General features: G+C 35.6%; 1 protein-coding gene across 2 annotated transcripts; it reads right to left on the bottom strand.

Moving 5' to 3' along the window:
• Window positions 1-1,112: 1,112 nt before the first annotated feature.
• On the bottom strand, window positions 1,113-20,302 carry mvk (mevalonate kinase). Of its 2 annotated transcripts, none has more exons than XM_056457516.1 (10): window positions 20,026-20,302; window positions 17,078-17,225; window positions 16,752-16,893; window positions 16,382-16,537; window positions 15,817-15,920; window positions 14,541-14,586; window positions 14,344-14,434; window positions 11,671-11,790; window positions 8,470-8,626; window positions 1,113-1,637 (listed from the first exon to the last, which is right to left on the bottom strand). In XM_056457516.1, exons 1-10 carry the CDS (start codon window positions 20,101-20,103, stop codon window positions 1,486-1,488), a joined length of 1,194 nt encoding a protein of 397 aa, XP_056313491.1. In that variant the 5' UTR covers window positions 20,104-20,302; the 3' UTR covers window positions 1,113-1,485. The 2 variants fall into 2 exon arrangements, with proteins under 2 accessions (XP_056313491.1, XP_056313492.1); XM_056457517.1 differs by having other exon boundaries at window positions 1,115-1,637; window positions 8,470-8,623.
• Window positions 20,303-20,314: the final 12 nt, after the last annotated feature.

The following is a 20,314-nucleotide window of genomic DNA, read 5'->3' as shown; positions in this document are numbered from 1 at the left end:
TTTACTGGTGTGGTTCATGTTTAATTAGACACATACAGTTGAAGTCAAAATTATTTTTACAGTATGTCTGATAATATTTTTCTTCTGGAGAAAGACTTATTTGTTTTATTTCGGCTAGAATAAAAGCAGCTTTTAATTAAAAAAAAACATTTTATGGTCAAAATTATACATTTTTTTTCGATTGTCTACAGAACAAACCATCATTATACAATAATTTGCCTAATTATCCTAACCTGCCTAGTTAACATAATTAACCTAGTTAAGCCTTTAAATGTCACTTTAAGCTGTATAAAAGTGACTTGAAAAAGATCTAGTCAAATATTATTTACTGTCATCATGTCATCAAAGATAAAAAAAAGCAAGATGTTTATATATATATATATATATATATATATATATATATATATATATATATATATATATATATATATATATATATATATATATATGTATAAACATCTTGCGTAGCACATTACGTCCCCCTCACTTCCAAAATGAAGCCTGAGCGTCTGGATTAAGCGCACTGACAGCTTCACATTTACAAAACTGACAGCACTCACTTTTAAAGGTGTCTCTGACCTGCCTGGATCTTCCCAAAGATGACTTGTTCAAGCATAAGAGCCTCTGTCCTTCTGCCGGCCTTCAGTTTACTGGAACACATTCATCTCAGTGCAAATCCATTTCCCATTGTCTAGCTCCAGGTCTTGTGTGCTGAAGATAGCCCTTTTTATCTGTTCCTCACAAAACACCACTAAAATTACACCCCTCTCCTGGGACTGTGGGGAAATGTGCTCCGCTTTAAGTGCACAGTGTTTATTTCATCACCGCGCTTCACAGATCAACTTGGACTGTATCTGGTCGACAGCCAAATGGCCCTTGCATCCCCTCCTTGGCTTCAAAACTGTTCCGGTGCAAAATATTCTGACAAAAGTGCAAAGAACTGGAAAGTAATTACTTTGGGTTTAGCCACAATAATGCAAGGCTGAGCTCAGTCCAAAGTGCTCCAAGCTGTGCTAGTTCTGGTTGGAAATGTGATCTGTGTTGAGAAAGATTTTGGCAAATGAGAAGATCAAACTACATTAGCTAAGAACACACAGACTGCTGCAGAAAAAGAATTGACTTTATTAAATATATTTTTTAATTAATTTAATTAAAACAGCTATTATATGCACTTGGTACAGTCTGTCTAAAACTGACAGTATTAAATATGTGCCTTAGATTGTGCTGCCATCTAGTGGCACATAAATCCTTACTGAGTTTGCTAAGTGAAGAATAGCATCCGTAATGCATAAGCCCTCTGATTGTAATAATAAAATATATTTCTTAATTACACTAAGTTCAGATAAATTTTTAAACATTTTTATAAAATATTACATTATGATCATGAATACTGTTTTGTGAATCTGGATCCAGAGTAACAGCAGCAATGAGCATCTGTGGTAATGGTAAAAACAATGCCTTAAGCACAGGGTGTTTTGTTGTATGTCAATAGCTGTTGAGGATCTTCAGCACATCTGGACTGAGAGCAGCAGAAGAGTGTTGTTGTACACCAGGAGCACCGATACTGGTCTCCCAGCAGTCAAACCCACAGGCCTTTAGCTCCTCAACGGTGCTCTGAATCACTGAAGTATCAGTCTCTAAAAAAAAAGCACAAATTGTCCTCATCAAAATCAAGATCTATAAAAAATTACTCTAAATGAAACAAGAGCTCCATGGAGTACTGAATAAAACAAAAAAACTAAATTAAATAAAAATTTAATTAAATTAAAAATAACATTTAATTAAATTAAAAATAAAATAAAAATAATAGTTTAGGGTCATTATTATTATTGAAATTGTTTTTACAGATTTTTCTCTAAGAAAGACGTTTCATAAAATGTTTCAGAACACAATTTAAGATACTTTTGAGTTCTCTGAATCACTGAAGTATCAGTCTCTGGAAACACAAAAACACAAATTGTCCATCACCAAGAGTTTTAAAAATGACTCCACACAAACAAGAGCTCCATAGAGTTCTGAATATAACAAAAAAAAAAATAAATAAATAAAATAAAATAAAAACTAAAATAAAAACAAAATTATAAAATTAAAAATAAAACTAAAATAAAATAAATAAATTGTAAAAATGTAAATTTAAATTAATAAAATAAAATAAAAAATTTAATTGAATGAAATTAAAAACTTTATAAATAATATTTAATTAAAAATAAATAAAAATAAATAAAAATAAAAACAGTAGTTTAAGGTCATTATTATTATTTTTTTAAATTTTATAAAATTAAAATAAAATAAAGATTAAATTAAATGTAAATAAAAATTAATAAAATAAATAAAAAATATAATTAAAAATTTTAATAAAAATGAAATAAAACTAACCTAATTTTAAATTTAAACTTAATTAAAAATAAGTTATAAATAAAAATAAAAATAGTACTTTAGGGTCATTATTATTAGAATTTTTTTTTTACAGATTATTATCCAAGAGAAACGTTTCAGAAAATAATTTACGATACAATTGAGCTCTCTGACTGAAATTTTCAATGCCCAGAAAGGTAACAAGACCAAGATCAAAACAGTCCATGTGTCTGGGCTTTAAAGGTTTCATGAACTTTGTTGTCCATGTATGGTCAGAAAGCTCTTGGATTTCACAAAAATATCTATATTTGTTTTATAAAGAAGAACAAAGGTCTAACGAGTTTGGAACGAGATTAATGTTAAAAGTACTTTACCTTTAAAGTACTTTTATGCAATACAGATACCACCGAGATACATGGACCATATATAGGTGGTCCGACAATCTGTCAAAACCACAACCATGACACTGAAAAATCAATGTGTGCATCATCAGGAAGCTAATAATGATCCTCTAGTGTTTCAGAAGTTAACCCTGGGTGCAATTTTATGCGCTAAACATGAAGACAATCCATCCATAGCAAGCGGAGGAAGAACTCAACTGCTTTCACATATAGACCCAGTGGTGGTTTATATAATTCTCAGGTGGTAAGCATTCTGATTTATGCTGAGCAACACTAAACATGTCACCAAATCAAGTGAGGAAGAGGAATTTACCCCAGACGTTTCAATTCAACCTTAATAAAACATGCAAAAAAAGACAATGTCACATACTCCTGCTGCCAGGCTAACAACATCACATCATAAACATTGCCCAGCTTCTTCCCTCCGCTTTATTGGAAGCTGTTTTTGAGGGTTCTAAGATCCTGATTAAAATTCAACGCGTTAGTGGCTTCAGGCATAAACAAAGAGTGTGGCCCAGTCTGACAGCTGCTGTGTCAAGTTGTTAGCTTTGTCAGACAAGACTGACAAGTGAGATTCACCTCACAAACCATGCTAAACAGTCAAGCAGTCTGCGGGGTGCCACCTTCACACAGGCTTTACAAACAATACAGAGCAATCAGGCTGATTAACCACAGGCAGCATATCCAAAATACACACTGCAGGGCTCCGTGAAGACATTTCAAAGAAAAACAACAATGACTGGTACAATTATAAGAAACCACATGTCAGAATTAACAATTGGTTCATTAATTGGTGTTTTACCATTTCTGAATCCATTCAGCTGATCTCTGGGGCTGGCAGGAGCACTTTTAGCTTAGCTTAGCTTAGCATAGATCAGTGAAATAGATTGGACAATTAGCATCTCGCTCAAACATGACCAAAGAGTTTAGATAATGTTCCTATTTAAAGCTGGACTCTTCTGTTGTTACATTGTGTACTAATTCCCGTGTAATAATCAAGAAACTTACTGCCGTACCACGGCTGCAGTAGGCGCAATGATATTAAACACTACGTAGTGCCAGAAAACAGTCCCCAGCCCAAACCCTACACTTGCACTACCAGTTAGAACAGGGGTGTCCAAACCCGGTCATGGAGGGCCAGTGTTCTTGTAACTACAGTCACACTTGAGTTTGAGCATGCAAAATCCTGAAGTAGGGCACTGCGAAAAGGGGCGGGATTAAACAAGATGATTAGACATTTAAAAAAGCGAGAGATTGGTCCATATTTAAAATTTATGTCCAGAGAGGTCATGTTTTGATTTTCAATTGGTCTCACGCAGTCAAGTGATGCAAGGTCACAGGTCAGAGTTCACCAAGCTTGAACTTTGCCATAGATATATACATTAGATGTCGCCTACTCTGTTGTTGTCTATTGGAAGGAATGCATCAATAGAGCCGCCATTTTAGTACAGGGTAGCGCTCCTTTGAAATGTATGCAGGACCAAGCTGCAGTGGAGGACTGTGGCCATCCAGAGCCAGAGATATACACAGATATCTATGATCGGGAGTTTTCCCGGTGGTCAGTTTGCAAATATTTTTTAAATGATGAAAAGTATAATTTTACATCACTTTTCTACACTGATGGATCAGTGACAGGACAGTCAATTCTGACAAAAAGCATGTGTTTGTGTTAATGTACTAAAAACTAGATCTTACCTATGAAATGTTCTGCCTTAGTGCTTTGTTTTCTTTGTTTGCTCATTACTACACCCGTACACAGCACTAAAGTCCAGCATCTTCATTAGTAACACTGTCTTGACTAGTGCGGTTGAATGACATTTGTCCTGGGAACACTGTACAAATGTGGCGGCGCTATTGACGCATGCTCAGGCTCTGTGTGATATCTAGTGTATATATCTATGGAACTTTGCAACTTTTAACTTTTTCCGATCTGACGCATTCACGTGGGTATGAATGGAAGTCTATGGGGAGAAAAGGGCAGTGTGACCGCAGCTTTAGTTCCAATACCAATCAGACACACCTGGGCCAGCTAGTCAAGCTCTTACTAGGCTTTCTAGAAACATTCTAGCAGGCCGGTTGAGGCAAGTTGGAGCTAAACTCTGCAGGACACCTGCCCTCCAGAACCGAGTTTGGACACCCCTGAGTTAGAATCTGGGTAATATCAGTGCCCCTGAGTAGCAACGTTCCTTAATTCTTACAGGATGAAATAAGAGTACTGTTCCTAACCATATCAGCCTAGAAAATAGGAAAAATCAAAACTCTTTTTAAAAATTTGAGTGAGATTGATACTAATGGTCTAATCCAATTTAATTCTTTATGCTAAGCTAAGCTAAAAGTCAGTTGAATGGATTCAAAATGGTAAAAACTCTACTGTTTACCTTTAGGTATATGTTAAATAGGCTAAAACAAGCCTATTTTCATTTTTTGGAGTGTACCAAAGTGTGTCATCCAAGTTCTCTTTGCTATTTTCAAGCATGTAACCAACTAAAATAACGTAAATGAGCAGTGTATCAAACTTTATAGCTTGATATAGATTAAAAAAAAATTGTAATAAGGGTTTATACAAAAGCGAAACCTTTTAAATGACATAACAGTGAATCTGCATTTAATGTTAACAACTTTTGTGTGCGATTATGAAATGTTCTATTCGGCATTGAGAATGAGGACAAATAATTTGATCGCAGCAGTTACTAAAAATAAAAGACCAATTTACATGTGATATTAACATGCACCCTTTGAAAGTGAACACTAGTGGACAATGCTAAATGCAGGTGTAAATAGAGAAATAGCCACACAAGACCACCTACTCAACACAAATGAGGTGAGCACGAGAGACATACGAACAAGATATTTATAATTTACTACCCTGTACCAAAACATAGATTACAAAATCATACATGCTAATAACATTATTTGCTTGCTTTCCCACTTATTGGTATGTTGTGCAAAAGTACTCCTGCAAAAGTAAAACACAAAAGAGAAAGGTCTTGACAATATCCAAACACGAGTGGTCAATGAGACAAACAGGGTAAGGACATGACTTTCACCCAGAGTAGGGTTAAAGGGATAATTAAAAAAATAATAATATTTACAGTTAATTTACTCACCCTCAGGCCATTAAAGATGTAGGAGAAATTTTTTTTCTCCAGCATTTCATCGAAGAAGATTTTGAAATGAAACAGTTCTCACGCATACATCAAACAATGCAAGCTCATGCTCACTATACTTGTGCACACTCCAAGAAATGTTTGCCCAGGCTGTGGATTAAAGCTAATTATATGGTAAACAATGTTCAATTTCTAGCACAGACATATCGTTTACTTCATAAGACCTCAGTGTATCATCAGCAGATACTGGAATTGATTTGGACTTGTTTGTATGTGCTTTTTTTTAAAATTGCAAAAACCAATAACCACTGACCTGCATCATATGAATGACCAAGGACGACATTCTTTATAATGTTCTGCTGAAGAAAAGTCATCTTCATTAGACTGAAGGTGATAAAATTAACTGTAAATTTACATTTTTGGGTGAACTTTTTATTAAAGTACAGTAAGATGCTGTGGTCATTTTAAGATGGTGGGGAGGGGGGTTAAACAGCTTGCAATATCTGCGAAAAGTTCTTTTTTAACAGCAGCATCTGCTTGTTTGTTTGCTGAGATTTCACAATGTCCAGGTGTCCAACGAAAACAGATATTAAAGTTCTTTGTTTCCAGTACAGATAAACTGGAAAAGATTTCTCCTAGGGCAGGGTAGGGCTGAACGATAAATTGCATGTCGAATGTCGTGTGCATTATTCGATAAAACTGACTCTGCAATCAGCTGTAAATCTCCAGCATGTGTGTTCAGCTGCAGCAGCATTTACTACACAGAGCCATAGTTCTCTGCCAAACTACACAAAATATCGCATGCAATGGTAGCAAATAATCATTCTGCGATATTGACAGCTGTTTGCATAGCTTCTCGCTGAACTATGGCTATTTGTAGTTATTATTGCTAATATTAAACCTAAAAACACATGCAAATACCATTTACACTCACCGGCCACTTTGTTAGGTACACCTGTCCAACTGCTCATTAACACAAATTTCTAATCAGCCAATCACATGGCAGCAACTCAACACATTTAGGCATGTAGACATGTTCAAGAACATCTGCTACAGTTCAAACCGAGCATCAGAATGGGGAAGAAAAGTGATTTTGAACATGGCATGGTTGTTGGTGCCAGACGGGCTGGTCTGAGTATTTCAGATCCATCTCTAGGGTTAACAGAGAATGGTAAGAAAAAGAGAAAATATCCAGTGAGCGGCAGTTCTGTGGGCGCAAATGCCTTGTTGATTCCAGAGGTCAGAGGAGAATGACCAGACTGGTTCGAGCTGATAGAAAGGCAACAGTAACTCAAATAACCACTTGCTACAACTGAGGTATGCAGAAGAGCATCTCTGAACACACAACACGTCAAACCTTAAGGTGGATGGGATACAGCAGTAGAAGACCACACCAGATGCCACTCCTGCCAGCTAAGAACTGGAAACTGAGGCTACAATTGGCACAGGCTCACCAAAACTGGACAATAGAAGATTGGAAAAACGTTGCCTGGTCTGATGAGTCTCGATTTCTGCTGCGTCTTTTAGATGGTAGGGTCAGAATTTGGCGTCAACAACATGAAAGCAAGGCTGGTGGTGGTGGTGTAACGATGTGGGGGATATTTTCTTGGCCCACTTTGGGCCCATTAGTACCAATTGAGCATCATGTCAACGCCACAGCCTACCTGACTTGTTGCTGACCATGTCTATCCCTTTATGACCACAGTGTACCCATCTTCTGATGGCTAGTTCCAGCAGGATAACGCGCCATGTCATAAAGCACAAATCTTTATGATGCATGGATGTGCAGCCAACAAATCTGCAGCAACTGCATGATGCTATCGTGTCAATATGGACCAAAATCTTTGAGGAATATTTCTAGTACCTTGTTGAATCGATGCAATGAATAATTAGGGCAGTTCTGAGGGGAAAAGGGGGTCCAACCCAGTACAAGTTAGGTGTACCTAATAAAGTAGCCGGTGAGTGTGTAATGATGTTTTGACTAACTTCATAGTCAAGTGTTTGAATTAAGTCCTTCAGTGAAATGATGCATCTTCTGACATAGAATGCTATTGGGAAATATGTTGCATGCTTTATTCTAAGCAGTGACAAAGGCATTGCATAATTACATACTTTACTGTCAGGAAAATTATAAGAACTCATGTATCATAAGTTGTCATGGACATGCGTTTATTAATCCTGTTGAATGAAATAAAAGCAGTTCAATCTTCTGTTTATGCTATGCTATAAGAATTTCCCATAGACTGGTATTTCCTGGGTTTCTTCGAGGTGTATTTGGCTGTTCTGGTCTTCTGGAGGAGATTTACTACTTTTTTTATTTACTACCGTACTTTCCTCACATGCTGTGTGCAAGACAATCACAGCCTTTGCTAAATCACAAATGTGATTTTATGTTGATTTATTATTTAGCCCTAGTGCAGATTGATCATCTGTAAGTGATGTAACAGCTTAAAAGCCATGATTTTGAGTCTGTTATTATAAAAAAATCTAATCATTTACACAAATGCTTTAAAATCACCTAAACACTTGAGCATCAAGGAAGTGATTTTTGCACCACTCACATGTGTATGGTGTATAAAAATATGCTCTTGTGTGCGTGCTGGTACCTGGTCGCAAAAGAGTGATTCCACATCCTCCTCCTCCTGCCCCGGTCAGTTTGCTGTGTAGCCCTTTGGACAGAGTGACTCTACACAGTGTGTCCAGAGATGAGTGACCCACACCCATCACATTCAGATGATGCTGGTTTATATCAATCAGCTCCTGCTGACAAATCCCACAGAGAGGATTTACTTAAAAGGATCAATTTAATCCATCTCCATCCATCCAGAATAACAAATATTGATCATTTTTTCGGTTATTTAAAAGGAAAGTCAGGAGAGTACAACAAATGACGGACAAAGAGAAGGTTAACCAGTATTGACCACAAAAAAAGATCTCTTGATATTAGTAGTTTTTTTTTTATTTTAGCAAAAACTAAAATGAAACTACATGTATATAATATCAGCGTTTATGCAGGTCTCAACAAGTTACATTTAAGACTTTAAAAGCTATTTTTAAGACCACTTTGAATGAAATTTTAGACGTATACAGGGCTAAATCCTAAGGATTCCAATATCCCAGCTGGAAAAGATTTTCACTTGCCCCATCAAAAAAATGATTATAATTTAATTTATTTATTTATACAATAATAATAATAATTTAATAATAATGAAAAATCTAGGTCAGGTCAGTATCCACAGTAGTAAATAAATGGAGAACTTTTCACCAAATATTACTGTAAGGAAAGTAACTAAATGCTAATGTTAAATAAAAAGTTAACTTTTATTGACATGGACTGTTGGTGATTGTATGGGTGTTAATGGCCAGATTGGGCAGCTTTACATGATCAAAGGAAAATTAAGACCTGTTAAAAAAAGATTTAAGACCTACAACACAATAGGCCTTTTGAGATTTAAGACTTTTTAAGACTCCACGAATACCCTGAAATAAGACTGCCAGTTGGTGGTTGAAAGTCTCTGTCCTAAATAATGAGTGTTTAATTGAATCATTCATTTAAACATTTATTCAAAACAGGTGATTAATTTAAAAGACTAAGCAAGTTGCTATCTTATTAATTCTAAAAAACAAAAACAAAACAAAAGACTTTGGGAATAAGACTGCACAGATGTTCTGTTTTAGCTTTTTTTTACATTATTTTTGTTGGCAAAACACAAAAATAAATAGTATTTGTCTGAAATGCATCTCACTCGATATTAACCTTTTTATGTTTCAATGTAGGGGCATCACGATGGCACAGTGGGTAGCACAATCACCTCACAGCAAAAAGGTTGCTGGTTCAAGCCTCGTCTAGGTCAGTTGGCGTTTCTGTGTGGAGTTTGCATGTTCTCCCTGTGTTTGCGTGGGTCCAAAGACATGTGGTATAGGTGAATTGGGTGAGCTAAATTGTCCGTAGTGTTTGTGTGTGAATGAGTGTGCATGGATGTTTTCCAGTGATGGGTTGCAGCTGGAAGGGCATCCGCTGCATGAAACTTATGCTGGATAAGTTGGTGGTTCATTCCGCTTTGGCGACCCCTGATTAATAAAGGGACTAAGCCGAAAAGAAAATGAATGAATGAATGTTTCAATGTATACCTTTATTTCACATTTGCGATTGTGCTCGCTCACAGATATTTAGAATTATCACCGCCACAGCGGTTTGTGTGATTTTACTTAATTACAGCTTATTTTATATCTCTAAATTATACCTCTAAATGTCATCTGAAATTTTCCTCTAAAATGAGCAGTTTTCTCAAGCTCCTGTGTGTATGTTCAGTAAATCCACTTTTATGGCAAAAAATAGGTTCTTAGCATTGCCTTTAAAGTCAATTAACTGAACCAAAATATTGGAGGCTGAGAAAAAAAAATGCTAATTTTAGAAGAATTCAGATGGCACTTAGAGGTTTTTGCATCTGAACTCTTCATATATATATATATATAAAAAAACATATTTATATAAACATATTTATCTATATTTATATAAGCATATTTATATATAAATAAATAAACATATAAATATATATATATAAATTTCCATTACAGAAATATTACTCACATTATAAGGGTATTATAACTGCATTATTACAGGCTTTATCATGCAGTGAATGCTTGTACACACTAGAGACAAAAAGTGACCCTGCCAATAATGTCAGCTCACTCACTGCTAAAACTGCAGCTACATGATGATAATTTCACTGATAAACATCACATACCCCCAGGCAAAAAAAAATGTTGACGATTGAAACTTGCATCACCCTTAGTGCCCAAACAATTCAATGTGTAAAAGCACTAACTGCTAGGCCATGTGTCCAACAACAAAACTGCATCTTTGCTCTTGTATAACGTAACAAGTTGCCCATGAATACATTATACCATAATAAATTAACTGATGCTTAAATTGTTTAGTTCAGTTTAGTTCACTATGGATTAACTTTTTTTTGCAAATATGATGGATATGAGACAGATTTTACAACATGACCCCAGTAACATTCTAGATTAGGCAAAGGCTGAGTTTGCAATGTCACCTCACATTTACTTCAAGCTGTATGATATATGTCTTAGCTAAGATGTAGTCACAATTGATTTGAGTTGACAGGGTGTTTTAAGTCACCAGTCCTTTTTCCTACTCACATCCTTATTTATAAAAATTAAATGATGATACAAACACAAGCAAGATTATTGTTACTAACATTTACCAGCACATTGGTACCCAAAAAAATGAAACAAATAAAAATGACAAAAGATAAAAGGAGAATGTTGCATTAAACTAATCAAATGTGACAGCAGAGAATTTAAAAGCGCCATCTCAAATAAATGCTGTTCTGTTTAGCTTTGTTTTTAACTGATGTTTTGAATAAAATTCATAAATGTTTCCACATAAATATTAAAGCAGGATGAATGTTTTCACTAGAAATCACTAAACAGACTAAAGTAATAATGGATACTGAAAATTCAGCGTTGTCTTCACAGGATTAAATAACAGCAATATGCAGAGAACGTTTTAAAACAAACAAACAAAAAAAAAAAAGGAATAATTCACAATTTCACTGTATTTTTACTCAAATATATGCAAGAGCATGAGAAACAACTTTTATTATAAAGCTTTACCAACCTTTTTGTTAATGGTAAAGTTGATTCTCCCTATCATCCCCAAAATGATCTCAAAAAATATTTACTTTATTATATACTTTTTTTAAAACAAGTTTTTTTTTACTTTGAATTTTTTGTAACAATTAGTATAAGCACTACTTGGTTTAGCTGTGTGATTGTACCTCGAGTATGTTGTAGTGCTCAGCTGAAGGTCCGTGTTCAGCCATCTCAGTGAGTGTCTGTTCACAGGTGCAGGACACTGCGCTCACTGACTCCAGAACTGGCTTCATTATAGAGGGAAACTGCAAAACATCACAGTGCAAAGAAGTGAAAGGACAGATCATTGCAATACAAACACAGATGAGGAAACAGCATTATTCAAAAGAAAAAACACCTACAAAAGCTTGTCACATGTAAAGTTGCCAAAGACAATTATATCACTGCCAGATTTATTCAAGTAGGGTATCACCAAACAACAGCAACTAAAATGCAATTGCAAGTGTAATTACATCTTCATAAAAACTTGAAATCAGGAAATACTTGTGAACAATCAAAAGTGAGTAAAAAATGTGTCTAATGTGTCTTTCAGTTTCTGGACAATGCTACCCTAAATTGTTACAAAAAGGAAGAATGTTAAAGCTGGTCAGAAAAGAAAGTGTAAAATTGGACAGTTTAAAATGAATAATTGCAACAAAGTACCATTATCATATGAAATTAAAAGATTTGGTATTACTCAACTCTATCAGCTACTGTACACTCTTGCCAGTTTCTATTAAAATGTCAGAAAAATACAAGTAAACTTATGCCACCTACTGGTCTGGAGTGTGAAGTCCAGAAATCACTGAAACTCTTCACCAAGTGTTAAAGGGGTGGTCCACTACGATATAATATTTGAAACTTTAGTTGATGTGTAATATAGCTGTGTGAGCATAAACAACATCTCTGAATGTTATACACTCAAAGTTCAATGCAAAGGGAAACATTGGCTTTTACAGAGTTAGCTTAGCAAAGCCAACAGCGAACAAAGTTTGGGGACTACAAAAAAAATACATCCGGGTTAGTGAGATCACAAACGCTTCGGGTTACGTGCATTCCCCACACGCACACACTCTGCGCAGCGAAGGGACGTGGCCAGAGGCACTGTAATCTTATAGCAGAGAAAGTTAAAATGCCATCTAAACGCTGGTATTTCGACAGAGCTTGTTCTGTTTCTGTATTTGGGCTTCCAAGGGACATTACACAAAGACTGATACTCATAGTTTAATTTAAATTATGTTCCAGAGAATTATAAAAATATATAGCGCGAGCATTTGACAAAGGACAGCTTCCAGAATCTCTCCCAGTTCAGTGCTGGATTCAATTAAAACTCCTTCAACTGACAAAGCTGTGGATTGAGAGCCACAACCTGTAACTATATTTATTTGTTAAAATTGATCTATTACATACACAGTTACTAGCGTTAACTGTATGTTGTAGCGAGGAAATACTGTTTGGCACTGCTAATAATTTAGCTACAAATTCATATTTATTAATCAAACCGATGTAAACACCTACAATCTTCACCAGCGCTGCAGTGTCTCTCTATGCGGCCACTTTCCATGGGTTCTACATCTCAAATAACAAACTTGCAAAAGATATGAGAGTGTTTTATATTACTCACACATGCTTATTCCGAATATATGTGAAAGACACTTGTTAGATTTTATTTTAGAGAGCAGGCGTGAGGTTCAGTTGTGTGCTTTTCCTTTTTTTAGGCAGCTAACACTGCTAACAGCTGCTCTGACTGATAGTATTTACACAGCGCGTGTTGAGGCGTGACGTAATGATGTGGAGCCAAATCACAGCACATTATGTTAGCTGACCAATCAGAACCTCTTGAGGGTGGGCCTTTCAGAGGAACAAGGAAACATGACAGTCGATTTCATGTTAGCTGAGTAGCAGTATATAAACAAAGTAAGATATATGAAAAAATAACGTGATTTCCTTCAAGTGAAACATGAGCACACATTGCTTTGTATCTTATGAACACCACCAAGCCTCAAATGTACACTCTGGACCACCCCTTTAAAGCTAGCGGGACATTAAAATTTCATTACATTACAATAGCATATTATCACTTATTGTGATGTCATGTTTTTCTTCTTAAAGAAGCCGTTTCAAACTGACTTGAATTGGTCCAATATGAATTAACTATATTTTTGCCATTAGCTACCGATGAGAGTTTACTGCCGTTCTAGCAGCAGTAAACATATGAGTAAATAAGACAAGCAATGTCAATGAAAGAGCGAGAGTATGCTATTTGATCAAAGATTACAAGGGCATATGAATTCTCAGGATAAATAATTTACTATAAATACCACAATAATCCACAAGATTTTCTCTTTAGTGTTGTTTTCTCCAGAAGAAAGAAACTGGTGTAGGTTTGAAATGGTGTAAGGGTGAATAAATGACCACAATGTTTCTTTTTTGTAAGTCAACCACTCCATTAAAGCCTATTTAAAAAGAAATGCTGCTAAATCATGACTGGCTATAGCTTACTGCTTTGACTAATAATGGCACAAATATGCAGAAAATGACCCCTTTAAAGTCCGCCCTGACTCTTTGCTCTTTGCCAACCTGATAATACTGGAATTCCACTTCACTAGTCAGGATGTGCCAGCGGTGAGGCTACCTGCTGCCGTTGTCAGGGTAACGGAGCACAGGAAGGTTGGCAGAGTGTTTCATTTGGAGCTCTTCTAAAAGGCACTCAGCACCGAGCCCCTGGAGTGTTCCTCCCTCACACAACACCGGCCATTATGCTAATTGAAGGGCACAGGAATGAAAATATAGAAAGGGGGGGGGGAGCCATTTACTACCTTGTTAATTTTGTCCTTCACTCCAGAAACAAGCACTTTGGTGCTACGTGGTACTTTGGTGTTAGTGAGAAGGATCCTCAAAATGGGGACCCTATGGAGGAAGAGCCCAAAAACAAACTTAGAAAATTGTCTTATATGACAATAATAATATGATAATAGAAAAAAGATATTTTGATGATTTTTCAATATCATTTTACCAGCTTAATGGAGTTATATTCCCAGAATGATATCTTAAGAAGCCACCTGTTATAGAAAGCACAGAAAAACATTAAAGAAAGCAGCATAATAATTATTTGTCAGCAATACAAAAAACATTTAGTTGGGTTAACATCAGATTATTAGCTTTCTGTAACAAAACTTTTTAAGTTGTGCCAGCTGAACATAATTCTCATTTCCTTTTGTTTTTTCTCGTGTACTCAACATTTATTAATTTTTTCACCTATAATTGATAGGACAGAGTATAGACAGGAAAGTATGGTCAGAGGAGAAAGGGGAAGGATCGGCATAGGACCTTGAGGTGGGAATAAAATTCAGGTTGCCGTGAACACCGGAGTGCCATGTGTCATCACACTAACACTACACAATTGGCGCTGACGTGTACTCAACTTTTAAAAACATCAGTTGCACTGACCTAAAATGTCTGAAGTTGAGTGAACAATTGAAAAAAAATAACTAAAACAGAGACAAATGTTAACAAAACATTTATTAGACACAGAATTAGAAACAGGACAGGAGGTAAAACAACAGTAACAGTAAACAAGACAAGGATCAAAACATGGCATGACAAACAGGGAAACATGCTTTGTAATGCTTTACATGTGAAGCAGGCCTTCCTGTTTTTTTATTTAAACTATGTTTGTTTGTTCTGATAATGTATTATTTCTTTTTTGTTCACTCAACTTCAGACATTTTAGGTCAGTGCAACTGATGTTTTTAAAAGTTAAGTACACTTCAGCGCCAATGGTGTAGTGGTTAGTGCGTCGACACATGGCACTCCAGTGTTTACGGCGACCAGAGTTTGATTCCCGCCTCGAGGTCCTATGCCGATCCTTCCCCTCTCTCTTCTGCCCACACTTTTCTGTCTATACTCTCTACTAGTCTATCAATTAAAGGTGAAAAAAATAATAAATGTTGGGTACACGAGAAAAAAATGAAAGGAAATAAGGATTATGTTTTTTTTGTTCACTTCAGGCATTTCAGTTGGGCAGACAAAAAAAATGTTCAGTTGGCACAACTTAAAAAATTTTGTTACAGAGTAGTTCACCTCCCAAGAAAACTAATAATCTCATGATAACCCAACTAAATATTTTTGTATTATTGACAAATATTTTCAGGTCAGTGCAGCTGATATTTTCAAAAGTTGAGTGAACAAGAAAAATCCAAAGAAAATAAGGATTATGCTTTCGTTGTTGTACTGACTTAAATTTTTTACAGTGCATAAGATATGCCTGTGTCACAGGTTAAGAGTCTTACCCCATGTGCCAACAGCATTGTCCACCCCTGAAGGGTTACCATGAATGATCTTCTCACCCATGAACGCCCACCTGTTAATCAGCTCCATCTCATTTTTACTCCACCTGCAACACAAACAGAAAAAAAATGATTAACCTCAATAGTTAACAGATCATTTTTAATTAAGACTTATAATCATCAGACTCCACAAAGAAATGCCAACTGGCACAGCTGAGACTCGAACCAACAACCTTCTTGCTGTGAGGTGACAGCGCAACACACTGCGCAGCTAAATTGAACCCCTTTTTAATCTCTTTCTCCCCAGAAATGTGCATTTTTCAACATATATTTACATAAACTTTCTGAATATTTCCATTGAAAAATGAAGGATTTAGAATTATAAATAAATTTTATCTAATGAATCAGGGTGTAGCAATATCTAGAGTGGCGTAGCCTTACTGTCGACAATCTGGGCTGCTAAACAGGGTATGTCAAAAAGACTCTTACTATAATAAATAACAATAAGTAACAATTAAAGAGTTACAAGTAAATCAATGTACATAAAAGCCCCATAATGAAGCATTACCTGGCAGCCTCCTGCTGAGCCATAAGCGGAGGCGATATGTTTCCTCTAGCAGACAGCAATGCAGCAGACAGACAAACATTATAGGCAGCACTCGAGCCTAAGCCAGCTCCTGTGGGCAACTCTGACCACACGGTCACTGTGATACTGGCCAAAGACCTGGGTAGGAAAAACACAATCAAAATAGCATAGCAGGGCAAGTTCACTTACAGTACATAGCACATTTCATACACAATAGTAATTCAAAGCATGTTACATAAACAAGAACAAAAGAACCATAAAATATCAGTATAAGAAATAAATTATTTGCATTATATGAAGGTTTTGAATTCCTGCTGTTTTGTTAAATGTTGTAAATAAACAGCTTTCTTACTCTGCAAAAACAGTGAGGTACATATAGAGGAAAGCCAACACTGCCATGCTCCTTGTGTCTGTGGAATCATCTGAAATGCCAGTGAATTCTCTGAGTTTCTTCAAAAGATTTGCATCAAGTTCCTTGGGGTCCCTCTGCTCAGCTGAAACCAAGAAACATGTGCCAGAGATTATTGCTTTCCTCGACAATGCATTTGTGCATTATTAATAAACTGTTCACCCAAAATTGAGATGTGGAACTAACAATGAGGTGAGAGGTGTAAATAACAATTTTCAATTTTGGGTGTGCTTTCATTTTAATAAAACCTAATACATATCTCGTATCACCTTTAGAGCCAGCAAGTAGAGGCTGCAATGCAGTTATTTCCCAGGACAGAAAAGTGTCAATATTGGGGAGGTTGATGCACACTTCACCAGATGACGTGGACTGCAGCCGCAGGTATGTGCGCAGATTCACACTCACAGCCAAGGCAACCTGTTTAATATTGATCAAGAACAGAAGAACTTTAATTGTTTTAACAGTACTTTTGACATAACAGACCTGAATTGCACCCTCACCTGTGACTATAAGGGACCATCATTATCCCTTAAAATAAAACACATTTTTACCCTTCTTATCGGCAAAGGGTTTTTGACTTCTTACATGCTCTTAGAATTGAAAAGATTCAGTTCGCAATAAAACAAAAACCAGAGCAAATCCAGAAAGTCTGGAGCCCTTTTCTAAACATCTTTTCGGCTTAGTCCCTTTATTAATCCGGGGTCGCCACCGCGGCATGAACCGCTAACTTATCCAGCACATGTTTTACGCAGCGTATGCCCTTCCAGCCGCAACCCATCTCTGGGAAACATGCATACACACTCACTCACACTTATACACTACAATTTAGTCTTCCCACTAAACCCACACGAAAGCAGGGAGAACATGCAAACTCCACACAGAAACGGCAACTGACCCAGCCGAGGCTCAAACCAGCGACCATCTTGCTGTGAGGCGACAGCACTACCTGCTGCGCCACAGCGTTGCCCATTTTTCCTTTTGTTTGTTCTTTATTTTTCTTATTTTTATGTTATCTTATGTGTGTTTATTTTTGTGTATATACCTTATTGTGTATTTTACCTTATTATTTATATACTTATTTAGTGTAAAATTATGTTTTTCTGATAATTTCTTGTTTGGTGAATTGTTTCAGCACATATTTACATCTTTGGGTCATTCTAGCAGAAACATAGATCTTCACTTATAAAAAATGTGACCGGGCCTGACCTTTAACTTGTTGTTTTAAAAAAAATCATACAAAAACAAGCATAAAATCATACAAATCAAAGAGATCACTGTCAGCTTCTCCATCAAATCATGTCACTTCCTCCACAGCCTTAAAAGTGTATTGCACGCATGTTATGCTAAATTTAATGCAAATGTAACAGGACTGACAGAAACATGGGGACAATTGTAAATCTATTTGTATTATATATTTGTTGTATTTATTTGTAGAATTAATTTATAATTTCATGTTTTTAATCAATTGATGTGAATGATAACAACTTAAACTTGCTATTTCTGATGTTTTTTTCCCTAAATAACAGTTTTTAGCAAAACAAAACTATTAAAGGGGCTCATACAGATTTTTACTACTAAAATTTTACTACTAAACTTTTCCATAAATTTCAAGTACATTTTCAAGACGTAACGTTTCATGTAATGTCTACATATACATAGTAAATAATAAGAACAACAATGTTCAAATTTATTACAGCATACAACACGCAAAACGTATTGATTTTGATAATGCTTACACAGCACTAACAATGTGTGCATTCGCAATAGTCACATTGCAGAATATGCAATGTTGGGATTATAGTTTAATATAGAGTTTAATTATAATGGAGTAATAGTTTATCATCTGCATGCATTTTAAAGAGATAGTTCACCCAAAAATTACTTGCCATTTTCATTACACCCTTCACTTGTTTCAACACAGTTTTATTTTTTTTAAATAAACACAAAAAGAATATTATTGGATAACTCCTATAGTAATGAAACAAGTAAAGTGTAAGTAAATAGCGAGTACATTTTAATCTTTGAGTGAACTGTCCCTTTATGGCCTGTGACTGTATGAACATTTCAATATTTTAAATTTTAAAATATCCGGCCACAAGAAATTTTTTGTAACTTTAATAAAGATTAAATATTATACAATGAAGACTATGCAGTGTTGATTATTCAATATCTGTACCTGAATAGTGAATACCTGAAAACTAATTTACTTTCATCTTTACTATATTTTATTTATAGCAAAATATATCACAGAAATAGAAAATATCCTAATGTCAGATTTTTCCCAAAATCGCGCAGCCCTAATTCAAGTATACAGATATTTCTTAAACTAATTTCCATGACTTTTCCAAAACTTTGTGCGTTTTTCCAAAACTTTTCAGGCATGGAAAATGCCATGTCAAAATTCCATGACTTCTCCAGGTTTTCCATGACCGTATGAACCCTGTATTAAAGCTGTGGGTTCAATTCAAGGAAAATGACAGAGTGTACTTTTGTAAAGTGTTTTTAACAAATAAAAAAAATCTGAGAACCAAATAAATGACATATTCCTTTACAGAACAACTCACAGAAATCAACCATCAGTCCATTTTAGAGACTTTTGGGATGAAATACTTTTTATCCACTGTGTTTATGTGTTTATTTCAGGGACAGATAATGTCCGCTTCTGGTAGAATGTCCCCTATATGTATCAATATTATGCATATTTTATTGTCTTACCTAAGATAAACCCAATAAAGCAAAATAAATAAATAAACACACAGAGACACAAAATAGTAGCTGTTTCTCTGACCTTTAACAAAGCTAATTTAATTGAATATTGAATGCAATAGCTCACTCAAATAAAAAAAAAATTCCAACATTTCTAACACTTCTTTGATTAAATGGATAGCATTAAATTAGAATTTATTTTTACAAGACAATACAACTTGTATCTGTGTGCACAGCTTCTTCTAAACCAGGGGTGTCCAAATTTGGTCCTGTTTTCTGCATAGTTTAGCTCCAACTGTCCTCCAACCTACTTGCCTAACTGTTTCTAGTATTCCTAGAAAGAGCTTGAATAGCTGGTTCAGGTGTGTTTATTTGGGGTTGGAACTAAAATATGCAGGACACCGACCCTCCAGGACCGAGTTTGGGCACCCCTGTTCTAAACCAATGGCATTATTTATAGCACATCAGTTAGACTCGTTAATTAATAAGTCTCTTATGATGAAACACTCACCTTTCCATGCACGACAGAATGCTCACCGTGGAGAATTACTTTCCCAGGTGCTGAAACGAACAACTCTCTGCTTTGCATCTTGAATAATACAGCTTCTGATTTTTAAGGAAGTGTTTCCTGACAACAGCGATTTTGTCTTACTGAAATATCACATTCATTCAGCAACATACATTAGCGCGAAATTCTTGAAGCTATTTAGAATTTAAAGTTGAGCTAAATAACGGAGCCATCGTTACACACGCGCATTGCTTCGGATTGTCCATTGACATACACATGAATCGCCTCTCTA

This window comes from Danio aesculapii, chromosome 5 (genome assembly GCF_903798145.1).
Source record: "Danio aesculapii chromosome 5, fDanAes4.1, whole genome shotgun sequence".
In the NCBI taxonomy this organism is placed as follows: Eukaryota; Metazoa; Chordata; class Actinopteri; order Cypriniformes; family Danionidae; genus Danio; species Danio aesculapii.
The sequence above is the reverse complement of the archived record's forward strand: the minus strand, read 5'-3'. Positions and strand labels throughout refer to the sequence as shown.

What these genes read in the sequence shown, in the direction of transcription:
- mvk (XM_056457516.1), bottom strand. Translation starts at nt 20,103, where the DNA reads ATGCAAAGCAGAGAGTTGTTCGTTTCAGCACCTGGGAAAGTAATTCTC. An exon ending in ATTCTGTCGTGCATGGAAAG is followed by an intron (nt 17,226 to 20,025) that starts GTGAGTGTTTCA and finishes AATATTAAACAG; the next exon opens with GTTGCCTTGGCTGTGAGTGT. An exon ending in CAATGCTGTTGGCACATGGG is followed by an intron (nt 14,587 to 15,816) that starts GTAAGACTCTTA and finishes TTTCTATAACAG; the next exon opens with GTGGCTTCTTAAGATATCAT.